The sequence below is a fragment of the Rhamphochromis longiceps genome, linkage group LG12 (genome assembly GCF_057381845.1).
Source record: "Rhamphochromis longiceps isolate RC_006_pf linkage group LG12, R_longiceps_female_GT1.1, whole genome shotgun sequence".
Taxonomy (NCBI): domain Eukaryota; kingdom Metazoa; phylum Chordata; class Actinopteri; order Cichliformes; family Cichlidae; genus Rhamphochromis; species Rhamphochromis longiceps.
Genome location: NC_140568.1, coordinates 20,415,285 through 20,436,493, shown reverse-complemented (window position 1 = coordinate 20,436,493; position 21,209 = coordinate 20,415,285). Strand labels below are relative to the sequence as shown.

Genomic DNA, 21,209 nt, shown 5'->3' with positions numbered 1-21,209 from the left:
TGCTATGATGGGTCATTGGAGTCTAACTGCCTAACAGTTACATTTATTTCTGTATCTCAATAAATCATGTTCGGTTTTTCCACATGATCTCTCCTTATTGAACTGCTTTTGTAGATAAGCTTCAAGCCAGAAAGCAACAATACCTAAACCAAAAATATTATCATCAGAAGTGAGAAAGTGTCTGGACTATCTCCAGCTGTGTTGCATGTATTAAAGATAACTTCAGACACTGTCTGGTTGTCATGTCTGAAACAGGCTGTATAGTCACACAGATAAAAGACAGCAGTCATGTTTCTAATATTACAAATCAACCAGAAAGATTATAAAGATAAAAGCTGTGAGACCCCACTAGAGAAAGGATGGCTTGTTATCATTACATGAAGTGATTTAGAAATAATATGTAAGCTTTCAGGGCTGCACTCATAGCTTTTTAAAACTGATTACCTGATGGTGAGCACACACAGGTATATAAACATACAGGTGAACTCTAAGAGGTTATAAAGAAGAGAGCTGTGCTGCTATTTTTACAGAACACAATTTATTCACATTTTTATATTTACAATCAGTTTTTATTTATATAAACAAAATAAACATTACAAAAGTAGAACAAAACTATCTTATGTACAATATCAACAGTTTCTCCCCTATTTCCTCTTTTCTTCCACCCATCTTTGTCTCTCTGCCTCGTAGAAAGGAGACTCCTGAATCTCCTTCCAGGTGCTCTTGGCTCGTGAGCCAAAGCCAACCAGCTGATCATCCTCAGAGGCTTCTGCAGCAACACTCACTCTGCTGGTCTTGCAGTTCAGAAGAGTCTTTATCTCTGTAAAGCTGAGGGCATACTGTACAAATGAATGCAAGCTCTCCTTGCCATGCCCTTCTTCCACAGAGGTCCCTGCAGCCTCTTCCTTCTGGAGATCTTTGATCAGGTACATGGTGTACCCGACATCATTCCCCAGAAGCCACCGGAAAGATTTCCCTTTATACTTTCCAAACTGCAGAATGTACTCTCCCTGCACTTCCTTCATGTCAGACTCATCCCCTCCTCTCTGATAGATGACAGTCAGAGCATTCTGATGTACAACATCATCCCTCACAGGTGCAGACTTGTCCTGCAGTTTGGGGTCATTTTTAATCCGTCGAGCTTCTTTTGACGGGTCCTGGAGAAGGTATCCAAGTGGCCCCTTGCGGAACAACCACAGAGATTTTCCCTGGATATGGCGCAACTTTCTTCTGCATCTTGACAAGCAGTGAAAAAATAAACAATTATATTAAACAAAATTGATTCCAAACACAAACAAAGACATTTCAGGTTATAATCTTGCTGCTGGGTTTACACAGCAGGATACAGGAGAACAATAACGAGACTCAATTTGAAAGAACATTGACAACATTTGGGATAAAAGTGTTTTTTCCTCCAGGTATAACAAACTGTTCTGTCTGTAAATAAAAACCTTTCATGGTTGAATGATTATTGGCATATCTGCAAAATTTGTGGTAACTGCTTAGTAGTCATGGCACATAAGAATTGCTGGTAGATTAACAACATATATGTATTTAAGCTATCGTGTTTATTCATACACGAGTGGGCATTGCTCATGTTAGAGATATCAAAACAGATTTTCGCATTGATAAGGTGACTGACCATTACAACATGAAAGCAATACATTTTCTTTTAAAGCAGGTTCAGTCATTTAGCATGTCATCTCATAACAAGACACTTATTGGTTATTTAATTGTACCACATTATAGTAATGTCAGTGTCACAGCAGTCGGAAACCTACAAAGTTTATTTAATGGCAAAACACGTCAATGAAACACGTAATTTATTTAAGGATCACGTTCATTCATTTTTTACCGTGCCACTTTACAACAGCAGATAAACTCCCACCGTCTTTAACTGAGCGATGGATGCTTCGTAAATGCAATCGCAACACGCCTATTACCTGTAATATACACCTGTAAATGTATTCTGTTTGGTTTACTGTTATTTCAAACGACGTTTCTTACCTTTGATCAATGAATGAGGAGCGTTGGGATGTGTTGCGAGCGTTGAGTTACTTGTTTTCTCTCCCGAAACGTAAAAGAGGAGATTTTTTAAAAGTGCCGCCGCATCTCAAACTCGTTACAGCGCCGGAAGACCGTAGTGGCCAAAAATATATTACATCCGTAGTGGTTTAGCACTACCATAGAGAATGAATGGGAAACGGTTTAGGCCGTTTAGCTAAACAATCCCAGGCTCCCGCGCGACAAACGTCACTGCTGTTTAGTTTTCTGTCTTCATTTATGTTGGAAGTGATAGCAGAGCTGTACGTTTTAACTTGTTTTCAAAACCCCGCAGTCAGGACATGTTATATTGTATTTAGATAGAAGCTAGCGAGCTAACTCCCTGCTAACTTCTAACTCCGTTAAATGTCATAAATTCCGTTTTCATGGATGCCTGGATGTTAAACTCAATTGTTACACCTGGTAGAGCAGAACGCTGATCATTTTATTAAAGATGAAAGACTTTAGACAGTTTTTCAACTCTCAGTAATGCCATAGTGATCGTTTGATATATGGACCTGCAGCGGAGTTTAGACCCAGACACGGCTAGTGACGTCAGACTGAACAATCGGATAGTTCTATCACGTGCACGTGTACACGTTGACAACCGTAACCATGGTCGCCGAGGGTATTTAAATGCTGCACAAGGTTCCAAACGTCTGTTTACACTTGCTCGTGGACTTGTTTCGACCTGCTCCAACCTCAGCCTGTGGAAAGCTAAGTTTTGCAAAACATTTTACTAAAAGCGGATTTAATTTGAGAGCACAACAAGTACTTCATCTGTGGATCGTTTGTACTTGTTTTTGTTTTTCAAGTTTGAAGATGGCTCGCCGTGGACCCGGACTCCCCGACTGTCACCTGGACTTCGCTGCAGGTACGTTTGAAAATTTCTTTAAATGTAAATTACTGTAATAATTTAACAAGTTCCAGTGTGAATATCAAGTTCTAACGTGATCAAATATGTGTATTCCAAGATTGTTTCCCGTAAATTGTTTGTATGTTTTAAATTTTCCGGGAGAGGTGTAGAAATTATTAACGACTGGTGTATGAATATGAAAAAAGGTGTTACTTTGATTTGAAGGCTTCAAATTTGACACTTTTCTTTAAAATGAAATGGTTAAAAATAGCTTAATGGACTAAAATTTGTAAAATGCCCAAAAATCAGTTTCTGTGGTAACGGCATCTTCAAGATGTCATGGCGTCAGAACACGCAGGCGTAAACACACAGATCCAGGTCCCCTCCTGACATCCTTTTCTTCTCCGGATCAAAGGCTTTATTGACATAAACTATATTTTTTCTCTGCTGCAAAACACAAAGATAGCAGATAGCTTTTCTTCAAATTCTTTAATTCTCAATCGCTTTTGCAACTTTGTACTTTTGTATTACTTGCAGCAACAACTCCACCTCATTGTTAGTCCATTTAAAAAAACTCGTCGCTTTTCCTTTTCATTTTCCTGCACGTTTCAAAGAGCCGGAAAGTAAATAAACGGCAGACAGAAATGAGGCAGGTCCAGTCACCTTGCGTTTCACGCATGCGCAGTACTGGAACGTAAGCGTTTTCGGCCGTTTCAATGTGGACACACAACTCTGTGAAAACGGTAGTTTGGACACGAGCATTTTCAGACAAAAACGCCTTTTTCAAATTGATCCGGGCTAGTGTGACGTAAGATCACAGGCCGTTCCAATGACGTCACCAATCACCACACTTCAAAGCACAAAGCCTGCGTTGTCACAGTAACGCATTCTGCGATAGGAGGTCATATATAGGAGTGAACTTGACTCTCACACAGCCTTAACTGTCTGCCTGTCCTCATGTCTGCAGTGCTGCTGTCTCCGGTCACCCTGCATGTTTCTAAGGTTAGTTTTCTCCATATTTATATTGTTCTTGTAGTTTTTGTCCTCTGGTTTTTGTCCTTGAGGTTTGAATATACATGTCAAATCAAATCAAATCACTTTTATTGTCACATCACATGTGCAGGTACATTGGTACAGTACATGTGAGTGAAATTAATGTTGAAGTTCCAGTTGTGAAGCTGAGGTGTCTATGAAGTGTTCAGCAGTCTGATGGCCTGATGGAAAAATCTGTCTCTCAGTCTGCTGGTACGGGACCGGATGCTGCAGAACCTCCTTCCTGTGGGAAGTAGTCGGAACAGTTTATGGCTGGGGTGACTGGAGTCCTTGATGATCCTCCCCGCTTTCCTCAGGCAGCGCTTCGTGTGTGTGTGTGTGTGTGTGTGTGTGTGTGTGTGTGTGTGTGTGTGTGTGTGTGTGTGTGTGTGTGTGTGTGTGTTGTACTCAGATTAGGTTTGAAGTGTCTGTGTGGTGCAGCTGGTCTGGTCTGTCTCTGTACAGTCGAGGCTGCACCCACCTATAAAAGGTGGAGGCTCACCACACCAGGACATGCACACCTCACAAGTTCCCGGCTCTCTCGACTCTGTTGAAGACGGGTTTCTTGGAGAAGGGGAGGGCAGTGAGGCACAATCCCCCGTCCCCCGACGCCCCTCGCGATGCCCCTCCGTCTTCGACTAACCCTCTGCATAGGAGCCGTGAGAGCCAGGAACTTGTGAGTTTTGTATGTCCACTCAGGCATCCTTCATACCTGGTCTGTAGGAAGTTCCTGTCAGAAGGAGGGGGCACCGCGAGGGCGTCGAGGGGCGGAAGGCGGTGCCTTAGTGCCTTCCTCCTTCTGACATTGTAAAGGAACCCTATTTTTTTTTAATGGTAAGATGTTTGTGTCTGTGTGTGTGTGTGTGTGTGTCTGTGTCTGTGTGTATGTATGTATGTGTTTTTTGTCCTCATATTAGGTTTGAAGTGTCTGTGTGGTGCAGCTGGTCTGGTCTGTCTCTGTACAGTCGAGGCTGCACCCACCTATAAAAGGTGGAGGCTCACCAGGACATGCACACCTCACAAGTTCCCGGCTCTCTCGACTCTGTTGAAGACGGGTTTCTTGGAGAAGGGGAGGGCAGTGAGGCACAGTCCCCCGTCCCCCGACGCCCCTCGCGATGCCCCTCCGTCTTCGACTAACCCTCTGCATAGGAGCTGTGAGAGCCAGGAACTTGTGAGTTTTGTATGTCCACTCAGGCATCCTTCATACCTGGTCTGTAGGAAGTTCCTGTCAGAAGGAGGGGGCACCGCGAGGGCGTCGAGGGGCGGAAGGCGGTGCCTTAGTGCCTTCCTCCTTCTGACATTGTAAAGGAACCCTATTTTTTTAATGGTAAGGTGTGTGTGTGTGTGTGTGTGTGTGTGTGTGTGTGTGTGTGTGTGTGTGTGTGTGTTTTGTACTCAGATTAGGTTTGAAGTGTCTGTGTGGTGCAGCTGGTCTGGTCTGTCTCTGTACAGTCGAGGCTGCACCCACCTATAAAAGGTGGAGGCTCACCAGGACATGCACACCTCACAAGTTCCCGGCTCTCTCGACTCTGTTGAAGACGGGTTTCTTGGAGAAGGGGAGGGCAGTGAGGCACAATCCCCCGTCCCCCGACGCCCCTCGCGATGCCCCTCCGTCTTCGACTAACCCTCTGCATAGGAGCCGTGAGAGCCAGGAACTTGTGAGTTTTGTATGTCCACTCAGGCATCCTTCATACCTGGTCTGTAGGAAGTTCCTGTCAGAAGGAGGGGGCACCGCGAGGGCGTCGAGGGGCGGAAGGCGGTGCCTTAGTGCCTTCCTCCTTCTGACATTGTAAAGGAACCCAGTTTTTTTAATGGTAATATGAGTGTGTGTGTGTGTGTGTGTGTGTGTGTGTGTGTGTGTGTGTGTGTGTGTGTGTGTGTCTGTGTCTGTATGTATGTATGTGTTTTTTGTACTCAGATTAGGTTTGAAGTGTCTGTGTGGTGCAGCTGGTCTGGTCTGTCTCTGTACAGTCGAGGCTGCACCCACCTATAAAAGGTGGAGGCTCTCCAGGACATGCACACCTCACAAGTTCCCGGCTCTCTCGACTCTGTTGAAGACGGGTTTCTTGGAGAAGGGGAGGGCAGTGAGGCACAGTCCCCCGTCCCCCGACGCCCCTCGCGATGCCCCTCCGTCTTCGACTAACCCTCTGCATAGGAGCCGTGAGAGCCAGGAACTTGTGAGTTTTGTATGTCCACTCAGGCATCCTTCATACCTGGTCTGTAGGAAGTTCCTGTCAGAAGGAGGGGGCACCGCGAGGGCGTCGAGGGGCGGAAGGCGGTGCCTTAGTGCCTTCCTCCTTCTGACATTGTAAAGGAACCCTATTTTTTTTAATGGTAAGGTGTGTGTGTGTGTGTGTGTGTGTGTTTTGTACTCAGATTAGGTTTGAAGTGTCTGTGTGGTGCAGCTGGTCTGGTCTGTCTCTGTACAGTCGAGGCTGCACCCACCTATAAAAGGTGGAGGCTCACCAGGACATGCACACCTCACAAGTTCCCGGCTCTCTCGACTCTGTTGAAGACGGGTTTCTTGGAGAAGGGGAGGGCAGTGAGGCACAATCCCCCGTCCCCCGACGCCCCTCGCGATGCCCCTCCGTCTTCGACTAACCCTCTGCATAGGAGCCGTGAGAGCCAGGAACTTGTGAGTTTTGTATGTCCACTCAGGCATCCTTCATACCTGGTCTGTAGGAAGTTCCTGTCAGAAGGAGGGGGCACCGCGAGGGCGTCGAGGGGCGGAAGGCGGTGCCTTAGTGCCTTCCTCCTTCTGACATTGTAAAGGAACCCTATTTTTTTAATGGTAAGGTGTGTGTGTGTGTGTTTTGTACTCAGATTAGGTTTGAAGTGTCTGTGTGGTGCAGCTGGTCTGGTCTGTCTCTGTACAGTCGAGGCTGCACCCACCTATAAAAGGTGGAGGCTCACCAGGACATGCACACCTCACAAGTTCCCGGCTCTCTCGACTCTGTTGAAGACGGGTTTCTTGGAGAAGGGGAGGGCAGTGAGGCACAATCCCCCGTCCCCCGACGCCCCTCGCGATGCCCCTCCGTCTTCGACTAACCCTCTGCATAGGAGCCGTGAGAGCCAGGAACTTGTGAGTTTTGTATGTCCACTCAGGCATCCTTCATACCTGGTCTGTAGGAAGTTCCTGTCAGAAGGAGGGGGCACCGCGAGGGCGTCGAGGGGCGGAAGGCGGTGCCTTAGTGCCTTCCTCCTTCTGACATTGTAAAGGAACCCTATTTTTTTAATGGTAAGGTGTGTGTGTGTGTGTGTGTGTGTGTTTTGTACTCAGATTAGGTTTGAAGTGTCTGTGTGGTGCAGCTGGTCTGGTCTGTCTCTGTACAGTCGAGGCTGCACCCACCTATAAAAGGTGGAGGCTCACCAGGACATGCACACCTCACAAGTTCCCGGCTCTCTCGACTCTGTTGAAGACGGATTTCTTGGAGAAGGGGAGGGCAGTGAGGCACAGTCCCCCGTCCCCCGACGCCCCTCGCGATGCCCCTCCGTCTTCGACTAACCCTCTGCATAGGAGCCGTGAGAGCCAGGAACTTGTGAGTTTTGTATGTCCACTCAGGCATCCTTCATACCTGGTCTGTAGGAAGTTCCTGTCAGAAGGAGGGGGCACCGCGAGGGCGTCGAGGGGCGGAAGGCGGTGCCTTAGTGCCTTCCTCCTTCTGACATTGTAAAGGAACCCTATTTTTTTTAATGGTGAGATGTGTGTGTCTGTGTGTGTCTGTGTGTGTCTGTGTGTGTCTGTGTGTGTGTGTGTGTGTGTATGTGTGTGTGTGTGTGTGTGTGTGTGTGTGTCTGTGTGTATGTATGTATGTATGTGTTTTTTGTCCTCAGATTAGGTTTGAAGTGTCTGTGTGGTGCAGCTGGTCTGGTCTGTCTCTGTACAGTCGAGGCTGCACCCACCTATAAAAGGTGGAGGCTCGCCAGGACATGCACACCTCACAAGTTCCCGGCTCTCTCGACTCTGTTGAAGACGGGTTTCTTGGAGAAGGGGAGGGCAGTGAGGCACAGTCCCCAGTCCCCCGTCCCCCGACGCCCCTCGCGATGCCCCTCCGTCTTCGACTAACCCTCTGCATAGGAGCCGTGAGAGCCAGGAACTTGTGAGTTTTGTATGTCCACTCAGGCATCCTTCATACCTGGTCTGTAGGAAGTTCCTGTCAGAAGGAGGGGGCACCGCGAGGGCGTCGAGGGGCGGAAGGCGGTGCCTTAGTGCCTTCCTCCTTCTGACATTGTAAAGGAACCCTATTTTTTTTAATGGTAAGGTGTGTGTGTGTGTGTGTGTGTGTGTGTGTGTGTGTGTGTGTGTGTGTTTTGTACTCAGATTAGGTTTGAAGTGTCTGTGTGGTGCAGCTGGTCTGGTCTGTCTCTGTACAGTCGAGGCTGCACCCACCTATAAAAGGTGGAGGCTCACCAGGACATGCACACCTCACAAGTTCCCGGCTCTCTCGACTCTGTTGAAGACGGGTTTCTTGGAGAAGGGGAGGGCAGTGAGGCACAGTCCCCCGTCCCCCGACGCCCCTCGCGATGCCCCTCCGTCTTCGACTAACCCTCTGCATAGGAGCCGTGAGAGCCAGGAACTTGTGAGTTTTGTATGTCCACTCAGGCATCCTTCATACCTGGTCTGTAGGAAGTTCCTGTCAGAAGGAGGGGGCACCGCGAGGGCGTCGAGGGGCGGAAGGCGGTGCCTTAGTGCCTTCCTCCTTCTGACATTGTAAAGGAACCCTATTTTTTTAATGGTAAGATGTTTGTGTCTGTGTGTGTGTGTGTGTGTGTGTGTCTGTGTGTATGTATGTGTTTTTTGTCCTCATATTAGGTTTGAAGTGTCTGTGTGGTGCAGCTGGTCTGGTCTGTCTCTGTACAGTCGAGGCTGCACCCACCTATAAAAGGTGGAGGCTCGCCAGGACATGCACACCTCACAAGTTCCCGGCTCTCTCGACTCTGTTGAAGACGGGTTTCTTGGAGAAGGGGAGGGCAGTGAGGCACAATCCCCCGTCCCCCGACGCCCCTCGCGATGCCCCTCCGTCTTCGACTAACCCTCTGCATAGGAGCCGTGAGAGCCAGGAACTTGTGAGTTTTGTATGTCCACTCAGGCATCCTTCATACCTGGTCTGTAGGAAGTTCCTGTCAGAAGGAGGGGGCACCGCGAGGGCGTCGAGGGGCGGAAGGCGGTGCCTTAGTGCCTTCCTCCTTCTGACATTGTAAAGGAACCCTATTTTTTTTTAATGGTAAGGTGTGTGTGTGTGTGTGTGTGTGTGTGTGTGTGTGTGTGTGTGTGTGTGTGTTTTGTACTCAGATTAGGTTTGAAGTGTCTGTGTGGTGCAGCTGGTCTGGTCTGTCTCTGTACAGTCGAGGCTGCACCCACCTATAAAAGGTGGAGGCTCACCAGGACATGCACACCTCACAAGTTCCCGGCTCTCTCGACTCTGTTGAAGACGGGTTTCTTGGAGAAGGGGAGGGCAGTGAGGCACAGTCCCCCGTCCCCCGACGCCCCTCGCGATGCCCCTCCGTCTTCGACTAACCCTCTGCATAGGAGCCGTGAGAGCCAGGAACTTGTGAGTTTTGTATGTCCACTCAGGCATCCTTCATATCTGGTCTGTAGGAAGTTCCTGTCAGAAGGAGGGGGCACCGCGAGGGCGTCGAGGGGCGGAAGGCGGTGCCTTAGTGCCTTCCTCCTTCTGACATTGTAAAGGAACCCTATTTTTTTAATGGTAATATGAATGTGTGTGTGTGTGTGTGTGTGTGTGTGTCTGTGTGTGTGTGTGTGTGTGTGTTTTGTACTCAGATTAGGTTTGAAGTGTCTGTGTGGTGCAGCTGGTCTGGTCTGTCTCTGTACAGTCGAGGCTGCACCCACCTATAAAAGGTGGAGGCTCACCAGGACATGCACACCTCACAAGTTCCCGGCTCTCTCGACTCGGTTGAAGACGGGTTTCTTGGAGAAGGGGAGGGCAGTGAGGCACAGTCCCCCGTCCCCCGACGCCCCTCGCGATGCCCCTCCGTCTTCGACTAACCCTCTGCATAGGAGCCGTGAGAGCCAGGAACTTGTGAGTTTTGTATGTCCACTCAGGCATCCTTCATACCTGGTCTGTAGGAAGTTCCTGTCAGAAGGAGGGGGCACCGCGAGGGCGTCGAGGGGCGGAAGGCGGTGCCTTAGTGCCTTCCTCCTTCTGACATTGTAAAGGAACCCTATTTTTTTAATGGTAATATGAATGTGTGTGTGTGTGTGTGTGTGTGTCTGTGTGTGTGTGTGTGTTTTGTACTCAGATTAGGTTTGAAGTGTCTGTGTGGTGCAGCTGGTCTGGTCTGTCTCTGTACAGTCGAGGCTGCACCCACCTATAAAAGGTGGAGGCTCACCAGGACATGCACACCTCACAAGTTCCCGGCTCTCTCGACTCGGTTGAAGACGGGTTTCTTGGAGAAGGGGAGGGCAGTGAGGCACAGTCCCCCGTCCCCCGACGCCCCTCGCGATGCCCCTCCGTCTTCGACTAACCCTCTGCATAGGAGCCGTGAGAGCCAGGAACTTGTGAGTTTTGTATGTCCACTCAGGCATCCTTCATACCTGGTCTGTAGGAAGTTCCTGTCAGAAGGAGGGGGCACCGCGAGGGCGTCGAGGGGCGGAAGGCGGTGCCTTAGTGCCTTCCTCCTTCTGACATTGTAAAGGAACCCAGTTTTTTTAATGATAATATGAATGTGTGTGTGTGTGTGTGTGTGTTTTGTACTCAGATTAGGTTTGAAGTGTCTGTGTGGTGCAGCTGGTCTGGTCTGTCTCTGTACAGTCGAGGCTGCACCCACCTATAAAAGGTGGAGGCTCACCAGGACATGCACACCTCACAAGTTCCCGGCTCTCTCGACTCGGTTGAAGACGGGTTTCTTGGAGAAGGGGAGGGCAGTGAGGCACAGTCCCCCGTCCCCCGACGCCCCTCGCGATGCCCCTCCGTCTTCGACTAACCCTCTGCATAGGAGCCGTGAGAGCCAGGAACTTGTGAGTTTTGTATGTCCACTCAGGCATCCTTCATACCTGGTCTGTAGGAAGTTCCTGTCAGAAGGAGGGGGCACCGCGAGGGCGTCGAGGGGCGGAAGGCGGTGCCTTAGTGCCTTCCTCCTTCTGACATTGTAAAGGAACCCTATTTTTTTAATGGTAATATGAATGTGTGTGTGTGTTTGTGTCTGTGTGTGTGTGTGTGTGTGTGTGTGTTTTGTACTCAGATTAGGTTTGAAGTGTCTGTGTGGTGCAGCTGGTCTGGTCTGTCTCTGTACAGTCGAGGCTGCACCCACCTATAAAAGGTGGAGGCTCACCAGGACATGCACACCTCACAAGTTCCCGGCTCTCTCGACTCGGTTGAAGACGGGTTTCTTGGAGAAGGGGAGGGCAGTGAGGCACAGTCCCCCGTCCCCCGACGCCCCTCGCGATGCCCCTCCGTCTTCGACTAACCCTCTGCATAGGAGCCGTGAGAGCCAGGAACTTGTGAGTTTTGTATGTCCACTCAGGCATCCTTCATACCTGGTCTGTAGGAAGTTCCTGTCAGAAGGAGGGGGCACCGCGAGGGCGTCGAGGGGCGGAAGGCGGTGCCTTAGTGCCTTCCTCCTTCTGACATTGTAAAGGAACCCTATTTTTTTAATGGTAATATGAATGTGTGTGTGTGTGTGTGTGTGTGTCTGTGTGTGTGTGTGTGTTTTGTACTCAGATTAGGTTTGAAGTGTCTGTGTGGTGCAGCTGGTCTGGTCTGTCTCTGTACAGTCGAGGCTGCACCCACCTATAAAAGGTGGAGGCTCACCAGGACATGCACACCTCACAAGTTCCCGGCTCTCTCGACTCTGTTGAAGACGGGTTTCTTGGAGAAGGGGAGGGCAGTGAGGCACAGTCCCCCGTCCCCCGACGCCCCTCGCGATGCCCCTCCGTCTTCGACTAACCCTCTGCATAGGAGCCGTGAGAGCCAGGAACTTGTGAGTTTTGTATGTCCACTCAGGCATCCTTCATATCTGGTCTGTAGGAAGTTCCTGTCAGAAGGAGGGGGCACCGCGAGGGCGTCGAGGGGCGGAAGGCGGTGCCTTAGTGCCTTCCTCCTTCTGACATTGTAAAGGAACCCTATTTTTTTAATGGTAATATGAATGTGTGTGTGTGTGTGTGTGTGTGTGTGTCTGTGTGTGTGTGTGTGTGTGTGTTTTGTACTCAGATTAGGTTTGAAGTGTCTGTGTGGTGCAGCTGGTCTGGTCTGTCTCTGTACAGTCGAGGCTGCACCCACCTATAAAAGGTGGAGGCTCACCAGGAAATGCACACCTCACAAGTTCCCGGCTCTCTCGACTCTGTTGAAGACGGGTTTCTTGGAGAAGGGGAGGGCAGTGAGGCACAGTCCCCCGTCCCCCGACGCCCCTCGCGATGCCCCTCCGTCTTCGACTAACCCTCTGCATAGGAGCCGTGAGAGCCAGGAACTTGTGAGTTTTGTATGTCCACTCAGGCATCCTTCATACCTGGTCTGTAGGAAGTTCCTGTCAGAAGGAGGGGGCACCGCGAGGGCGTCGAGGGGCGGAAGGCGGTGCCTTAGTGCCTTCCTCCTTCTGACATTGTAAAGGAACCCAGTTTTTTTAATGATAATATGAATGTGTGTGTGTGTGTGTGTGTGTGTTTTGTACTCAGATTAGGTTTGAAGTGTCTGTGTGGTGCAGCTGGTCTGGTCTGTCTCTGTACAGTCGAGGCTGCACCCACCTATAAAAGGTGGAGGCTCACCAGGACATGCACACCTCACAAGTTCCCAGCTCTCTCGACTCTGTTGAAGACGGGTTTCTTGGAGAAGGGGAGGGCAGTGAGGCACAGTCCCCCGTCCCCCGACGCCCCTCGCGATGCCCCTCCGTCTTCGACTAACCCTCTGCATAGGAGCCGTGAGAGCCAGGAACTTGTGAGTTTTGTATGTCCACTCAGGCATCCTTCATACCTGGTCTGTAGGAAGTTCCTGTCAGAAGGAGGGGGCACCGCGAGGGCGTCGAGGGGCGGAAGGCGGTGCCTTAGTGCCTTCCTCCTTCTGACATTGTAAAGGAACCCAGTTTTTTTAATGATAATATGAATGTGTGTGTGTGTGTGTGTGTGTGTGTGTGTGTGTGTGTGTGTGTGTGTGTGTGTGTGTGTGTGTGTGTTTTGTACTCAGATTAGGTTTGAAGTGTCTGTGTGGTGCAGCTGGTCTGGTCTGTCTCTGTACAGTCGAGGCTGCACCCACCTATAAAAGGTGGAGGCTCACCAGGACATGCACACCTCACAAGTTCCCAGCTCTCTCGACTCTGTTGAAGACGGGTTTCTTGGAGAAGGGGAGGGCAGTGAGGCACAGTCCCCCGTCCCCCGACGCCCCTCCGTCTTCGACTAACCCTCTGCATAGGAGCCGTGAGAGCCAGGAACTTGTGAGTTTTGTATGTCCACTCAGGCATCCTTCATACCTGGTCTGTAGGAAGTTCCTGTCAGAAGGAGGGGGCACCGCGAGGGCGTCGAGGGGCGGAAGGCGGTGCCTTAGTGCCTTCCTCCTTCTGACATTGTAAAGGAACCCTATTTTTTTAATGATAATATGAATGTGTGTGTGTGTGTGTGTGTGTGTGTGTGTGTGTGTGTGTGTGTGTGTGTGTGTTTTGTACTCAGATTAGGTTTGAAGTGTCTGTGTGGTGCAGCTGGTCTGGTCTGTCTCTGTACAGTCGAGGCTGCACCCACCTATAAAAGGTGGAGGCTCACCAGGACATGCACACCTCACAAGTTCCCGGCTCTCTCGACTCGGTTGAAGACGGGTTTCTTGGAGAAGGGGAGGGCAGTGAGGCACAGTCCCCCGTCCCCCGACGCCCCTCGCGATGCCCCTCCGTCTTCGACTAACCCTCTGCATAGGAGCCGTGAGAGCCAGGAACTTGTGAGTTTTGTATGTCCACTCAGGCATCCTTCATACCTGGTCTGTAGGAAGTTCCTGTCAGAAGGAGGGGGCACCGCGAGGGCGTCGAGGGGCGGAAGGCGGTGCCTTAGTGCCTTCCTCCTTCTGACATTGTAAAGGAACCCTATTTTTTTAATGGTAATATGAATGTGTGTGTGTGTGTGTGTGTGTGTCTGTGTGTGTGTGTGTGTTTTGTACTCAGATTAGGTTTGAAGTGTCTGTGTGGTGCAGCTGGTCTGGTCTGTCTCTGTACAGTCGAGGCTGCACCCACCTATAAAAGGTGGAGGCTCACCAGGACATGCACACCTCACAAGTTCCCGGCTCTCTCGACTCTGTTGAAGACGGGTTTCTTGGAGAAGGGGAGGGCAGTGAGGCACAGTCCCCCGTCCCCCGACGCCCCTCGCGATGCCCCTCCGTCTTCGACTAACCCTCTGCATAGGAGCCGTGAGAGCCAGGAACTTGTGAGTTTTGTATGTCCACTCAGGCATCCTTCATACCTGGTCTGTAGGAAGTTCCTGTCAGAAGGAGGGGGCACCGCGAGGGCGTCGAGGGGCGGAAGGCGGTGCCTTAGTGCCTTCCTCCTTCTGACATTGTAAAGGAACCCTATTTTTTTAATGGTAATATGAATGTGTGTGTGTGTGTGTGTGTGTCTGTGTGTGTGTGTGTGTTTTGTACTCAGATTAGGTTTGAAGTGTCTGTGTGGTGCAGCTGGTCTGGTCTGTCTCTGTACAGTCGAGGCTGCACCCACCTATAAAAGGTGGAGGCTCACCAGGACATGCACACCTCACAAGTTCCCGGCTCTCTCGACTCGGTTGAAGACGGGTTTCTTGGAGAAGGGGAGGGCAGTGAGGCACAGTCCCCCGTCCCCCGACGCCCCTCGCGATGCCCCTCCGTCTTCGACTAACCCTCTGCATAGGAGCCGTGAGAGCCAGGAACTTGTGAGTTTTGTATGTCCACTCAGGCATCCTTCATACCTGGTCTGTAGGAAGTTCCTGTCAGAAGGAGGGGGCACCGCGAGGGCGTCGAGGGGCGGAAGGCGGTGCCTTAGTGCCTTCCTCCTTCTGACATTGTAAAGGAACCCAGTTTTTTTAATGATAATATGAATGTGTGTGTGTGTGTGTGTGTGTTTTGTACTCAGATTAGGTTTGAAGTGTCTGTGTGGTGCAGCTGGTCTGGTCTGTCTCTGTACAGTCGAGGCTGCACCCACCTATAAAAGGTGGAGGCTCACCAGGACATGCACACCTCACAAGTTCCCGGCTCTCTCGACTCGGTTGAAGACGGGTTTCTTGGAGAAGGGGAGGGCAGTGAGGCACAGTCCCCCGTCCCCCGACGCCCCTCGCGATGCCCCTCCGTCTTCGACTAACCCTCTGCATAGGAGCCGTGAGAGCCAGGAACTTGTGAGTTTTGTATGTCCACTCAGGCATCCTTCATACCTGGTCTGTAGGAAGTTCCTGTCAGAAGGAGGGGGCACCGCGAGGGCGTCGAGGGGCGGAAGGCGGTGCCTTAGTGCCTTCCTCCTTCTGACATTGTAAAGGAACCCTATTTTTTTAATGGTAATATGAATGTGTGTGTGTGTTTGTGTCTGTGTGTGTGTGTGTGTGTGTGTGTGTTTTGTACTCAGATTAGGTTTGAAGTGTCTGTGTGGTGCAGCTGGTCTGGTCTGTCTCTGTACAGTCGAGGCTGCACCCACCTATAAAAGGTGGAGGCTCACCAGGACATGCACACCTCACAAGTTCCCGGCTCTCTCGACTCGGTTGAAGACGGGTTTCTTGGAGAAGGGGAGGGCAGTGAGGCACAGTCCCCCGTCCCCCGACGCCCCTCGCGATGCCCCTCCGTCTTCGACTAACCCTCTGCATAGGAGCCGTGAGAGCCAGGAACTTGTGAGTTTTGTATGTCCACTCAGGCATCCTTCATACCTGGTCTGTAGGAAGCTCCTGTCAGAAGGAGGATGGACAGTGAACATTTTAAGTCCACTCGGCAGCGACAGATGGCCACCCCTTCCTGAGCCTGGTTCTGTCGGAGGTTTCTCCCCTTTAAAAGGGAGTTTTTCCTCCCCACCGTCGCCAAGTGCTTGCTCATAGGGGATTTTTTGGGCTTTATTTTTTTAAAAACCAACCGCTGATAAGTTCACTGGCATCAAGTTTAGGACTCTGCAATAAGACAAATCACAGACTAATTTGGACAATTGGGAAAAATTAAATAAATAAAAAAATTGGATAAAATGCATGTGTCATTGTTTCATATTGATTTCAAATAACATACCATTTGATTTCAACATATTTTTGTTACACTTGCAGTGGTCTTATTTTGTTATGATCCTGTTCATTTTAAATATAAATATAAATCATCTAAATAGAAATGGAAAACTAGAAAAATTAAAAATATAGCTTTACTAATCTGAAAGTTATTTGTCATTGGATCCATCATTCCCACAGTGGAAACACATTATTTCATATTATGTTCAATTCAGTAGTTAAAAGTATAAAATTTAATAATGTCTGTTTTTAGTTTACTTTGTTAATAAACACATTTTTTAGTATTTTAGAAACTAACATCATACATATCCAAATATGAAGCAATGTTTTAACTGCCATTTACATACAGACCTGTGGCCAACTTTATAAACCATTTTGAATTTTTTCCAGCTGAGGCGTTCAAAATAGATATACAGGGAGTGCAGAATTATTAGGCAAGTTGTATTTTTGAGGAATAATGTTATTATTGAACAACAACCATGTTCTCAATGAACCCAAAAAACTCATTAATATCAAAGCTGAATGTTTTTGGAAGTAGTTTTTAGTTTGTTTTTACTTTTAGCTATTTTAGGGGGATATCTGTGTGTGCAGGTGACTATTACTGTGCATAATTATTAGGCAACTTAACAAAAAACAAATATATACCCATTTCAATTATTTATTTTTACCAGTGAAACCAATATAACATCTCCACATTCACAAATATACATTTCTGACATTCAAAAACAAAACAAAAACAAATCAGCGACCAATATAGCCACCTTTCTTTGCAAGGACACTCGAAAGCCTGCCATCCATGGATTCTGTCGGTGTTTTGATCTGTTCACCATCAACATTGCGTGCAGTAGCAACCACAGCCTCCCAGACACTGTTCAGAGAGGTGTACTGTTTTCCCTCCTTGTAAATCTCACATTTGATGATGGACCACAGGTTCTCAATGGGGTCCAGATCAGGTGAACAAGGTGGCCATGTCATTAGTTTTTCTTCTTTTATACCCTTTCTTGCCAGCCACGCTGTGGAGTACTTGGACGCGTGTGATGGAGCATTGTCCTGCATGAAAATCATGTTTTTCTTGAAGGATGCAGACTTCTTCCTGTACCACTGCTTGAAGAAGGTGTCTTCCAGGAACTGGCAGTAGGACTGGGAGTTGAGCTTGACTCCATCCTCAACCCGAAAAGGCCCCACAAGCTCATCTTTGATGATACCAGCCCAAACCAGTACTCCACCTCCACCTTACTGGTGTCTGAGTCAGACTGGAGCTCTCTGCCCTTTACCAATCCAGCCACGGGCCCATCCATCTGGCCCATCAAGACTCACTCTCATTTCATCAGTCCATAAAACCTTAGAAAAACCAGTCTTGAGATATTTCTTGGCCCAGTCTTGACGTTTCAGCTTGTGTGTCTTGGTCAGTGGTGGTCGTCTTTCAGCCTTTCTTACCTTGGCCATGTCTCTGAGTATTGCACACCTTGTGCTTTTGGGCACTCCAGTGATGTTGCAGCTCTGAAATATGGCCAAACTGGTGGCAAGTGGCATCTTGGCAGCTGCACGCTTGACTTTTCTCAGTTCATGGGCAGTTATTTTGTGCTTTGGTTTTTCCACGCGCTTCTTGCGACCCTGTTGACTATTTTGAATGAAACGCTTGATTGTTCGATGATCACGCTTCAGAAGCTTTGCAATTTTGAGACTGCTGCATCCCTCTGCAAGATATCTCACTATTTTTGACTATTTATGGCACCAAAACCAATGCCACTTTCAGCCTGTCAAGTCCTTCTTTTGACCCATTTTGCCAAAGGAAAGGACGTTGCCTAATAATTATGCACACCTGATATAGGGTGTTGATGTCATTAGACCACACCCCTTCTCATTACAGAGATGCACATCACCTAATATGCTTAATTGGTAGTAGGCTTTCGAGCCTATACAGCTTGGAGTAAGACAACATGCATGAAGAGGATGATGTGGACAAAATACTCATTTGCCTAATAATTCTGCACTCCCTGTACTTTTGATTGTCACAGTGTTATTTGGGCAGCTGCCTGCCTAATATAACATAACATCACCACACTATTTTACATTAAATGAGGAAATGTATCTTTGTTTCCTCAGCTAAGACTGCTTGGCTGCTGTAGCTTGTGTTTATGTTGAGAGTGACATCTGATTTAAAAGCAAGAAGCAAAAGCCACTGAGCACCATCAGGCAGCACAGAGGCAATGCTACAAATTTAAGGAACGAAGGTCAATTCTTTGTGTGTGTACATGCACAGAGCACATGTGCACACGGTTGTGCAGATTAACTCACAGATGTATATGACAACTCACGTTTGTGGCATTGACATTGTTTTCCAATCTTAAATGTAATACATACATTTCCGTCATTGGCCATAATTCTTGCAAGGAAGGGACTCAAAGGTCACAAGTTATTAAATCAAATTAATTAAACACACCATTAAAAGAAGTTCACTATTCACTCCTTAACACATTGAAAATAGTGACATCAAGGGAAAAACATGCAGTGCAGCACTATCAGATGCCAGTGACGGTTGGGCTCAGTGATGAATCAGGTGAGCTGGATTCATGGCTGAATCAAGACATAGGTTCCCCTGCTGTGGTCAGTGAGGGAAAAACAGTGGCGAAAAAAAAAACGACGTTTCAAATGTGAAGTTCATATTAATACAGGTTTTGTTTCTAGGCAATTGTGCAGATGCAGGCTCTGGGCGGAGCCAGGAGTTTAACAGATTTAACATAATAACTACACTGATTTCATTTCCTAACACAGGATGACAAGACTGGGGCAACGATACTCGAGAGGAGAATTTCTGATACTTTCTGAGATATGATGTCACTAACCTTTTCTTTTAATTTCTAGCTCCAGGTGAATTGACACATGGGAGTGTGTCAAAAAGGGGGAAGATGAGTTTTAACATCAAACAATGGTTTTATGAATATTCTATGACTTTATTTGTGTGTTTAATAATTTAGGTATGGTAAAACTTAAGCTTGTAATGACCCAAAAGTTCCCAGACTTTTTTAGAGAACCAGTGAGAAGTTTAAAGCATGATTTGCATGTTTAAGCATTAATGATTGAAATAAACGGAATAGCGTTTAGAGCAGGGGTATTAAACTAAAATTTGAGGAGGTCCAGTTGGAGAAAATCTTCTCAAGCAGAGGTCCGGGACATCATAATGTCTAACTTACGTTATGATTGTGATAGAGAAGCAACCTTTTTTTTTTTTTTTTTTAATTTATATCTGAACGTATGAACAATAGACTGTCAAATCAATGAAAATACAAGTTAAAACATTTCAACAAAATTTATTGTTAACACTGAAACACACAGTAGGCCTACATTAGAAATAGGGCTGCTGTTTAAAATGAATTAGAGAAAATAAATAAAATGGCTAAATTGTGCATCTTAAAACAAAGTGCTTAATTTCAGAAAAAAAAAGTTTCCCTTTTTCTTTACATTTTACATCTCGACTAAACAGTCTCAATACATTTTCAACAGATAACATCAAAACATTTTAACAATTTTACAGTTTCTCTTTCTTTCCCCCTTATATTCCACGTCCCAACTTTCTGTTGTTCAGTGAGAGAACTGAGCTTTAGTTCGCTCTACTAGGATTTTAAATCTGGGCTGGAATGGTGTCAGGGCCATTCTCATACACATGTGTAGGTGCTCATTGGTGATCCTGGAACGATATTTAGTTTTTATTATGTTCATTGTGGAGAAAGCTGCCTCACAGCTGTATGTGGAGCCAAACATGGTCAAGATGTACAGGGCTACTTTCCTCAGATTTGGGAAAGCTGTCTCAGAGACCAATTGGGGCCAGAAAGTGGCAGGTTCAGTTCTTCCAAACTGCTCTTTCAGGGCCACATCTGCTTGGAGATCAATTAGTTGCATTTGAAGAGGCCCAGCATTTGCCCACTTGAAGTGCTGTGTGACTTCCTTTGAGAACCCTCTGACATCAGTGATGGCAAATGGGTTCTTTATGAACATGGTGAGCTGTTGTCCAAAGCTGAAGCTATCAAAACGTTTGCTGAAGTTTTCAATCAGCTTATCAACAAAGTCAACAAAAGAGGACACATCTCTCTGTCCCTGAACCTGTTCCTTCACTGTTGGGAAGTGTGCATAATCTCCTTGCAGGTCTTCTTTGAACACTTCAAGTTTCCTCTGAAAGCAGCGGACAGCTGTCATCAGTTCACAAATTGAATTGTCCTTGCCCTGCAGCTTCAAATTCAGTTCATTCAGGTGTGAAGTGATATCAACCAAAAAGGCCACAATATCCATGTTTTTCCCATCATTTAAAAAGAGAGAAAAGTTTGTTGCTTTTTGACTTTCCAGCTCTTCCAAGAAAGCTGCTACTTCACTTCTGATGGACCAAAATCGCTCCAATGCCCTGCCTTTGCTAAGCCATCTCACATTGTTGTGAAGCAGAAGATCATCAGCGTGTGCATCAACTTCTCTGAGAAATTCCCTGAGCATGCGATGCTGACAAGAAGAAGATGCCCTGAGAAAATTAATCATTTTCATCATTGTTTTCATCACCTCAGCATACTCGTCTGACAGGGTGGAGCATAACACTGACTGATGAATAATGCAATGATAAGAGATTAGCTCGGGATTGTCCTCTTTCATTCTTGCTACAGCTCCTTTCTCTCTCCCCATCATAGCAGGGGCTCCATCTGTGGTTATTGAAACCACTTGGTTTGGCTCTATTCCTCGCTTTGTTAACATTTCCTTAATGGCCAGGTAGATATCCTCTCCTCTTGTAGTGCTGTGAAGGGAAGTTACACCTAGCAGGTCTTCACAGAACTCTTTCTTATCATTGTTGAAGAACCTTACATAAACTAACAGCTGAGCATTGTCAGACACATCAGTGGACTCATCTACAGCCAAGCCTACACATGGTGTCTTATGAATAGCTTCTTCCAGCTGGGATAGCACATCCTGAGCTAATAATTCACTTCTCTTTGTGGCTGTTGATGCTGACATAGGTATTTGCTTTATTTTGTCATGAAGCTCTTCTTTTTGTTTACCCTCAAGTAATGTTTCTGCTACTGCACTCATGCACTCTTTGACAACACCTGCATCTGCAAAGGGCTTTTTGTGTTGACCTAAAATCCAAGCAAC

The 21,209-nt window shown here is 47.6% G+C and overlaps 1 protein-coding gene and 1 long non-coding RNA gene across 2 annotated transcripts; one reads left to right on the top strand and one right to left on the bottom strand.

Annotated features, from left to right (window-relative positions):
- The first annotated feature begins 2,013 nt into the window (after window positions 1-2,013).
- On the top strand, window positions 2,014-4,304 carry LOC146657219 (uncharacterized). The gene is made up of 3 exons (XR_014914205.1): window positions 2,014-2,917; window positions 3,867-3,901; window positions 4,138-4,304. It is a non-coding gene; the product is annotated as an uncharacterized LOC146657219 (long non-coding RNA).
- A 15,357-nt stretch (window positions 4,305-19,661) lies between these two features.
- LOC146657218 (general transcription factor II-I repeat domain-containing protein 2A-like) lies at window positions 19,662-20,366 on the bottom strand. Its single transcript, XM_085426775.1, has one exon. The coding sequence runs from the start codon at window positions 20,364-20,366 to the stop codon at window positions 19,662-19,664; it is 705 nt and encodes a 234-aa protein (XP_085282901.1).
- Between the last annotated feature and the right edge of the window lie 843 nt (window positions 20,367-21,209).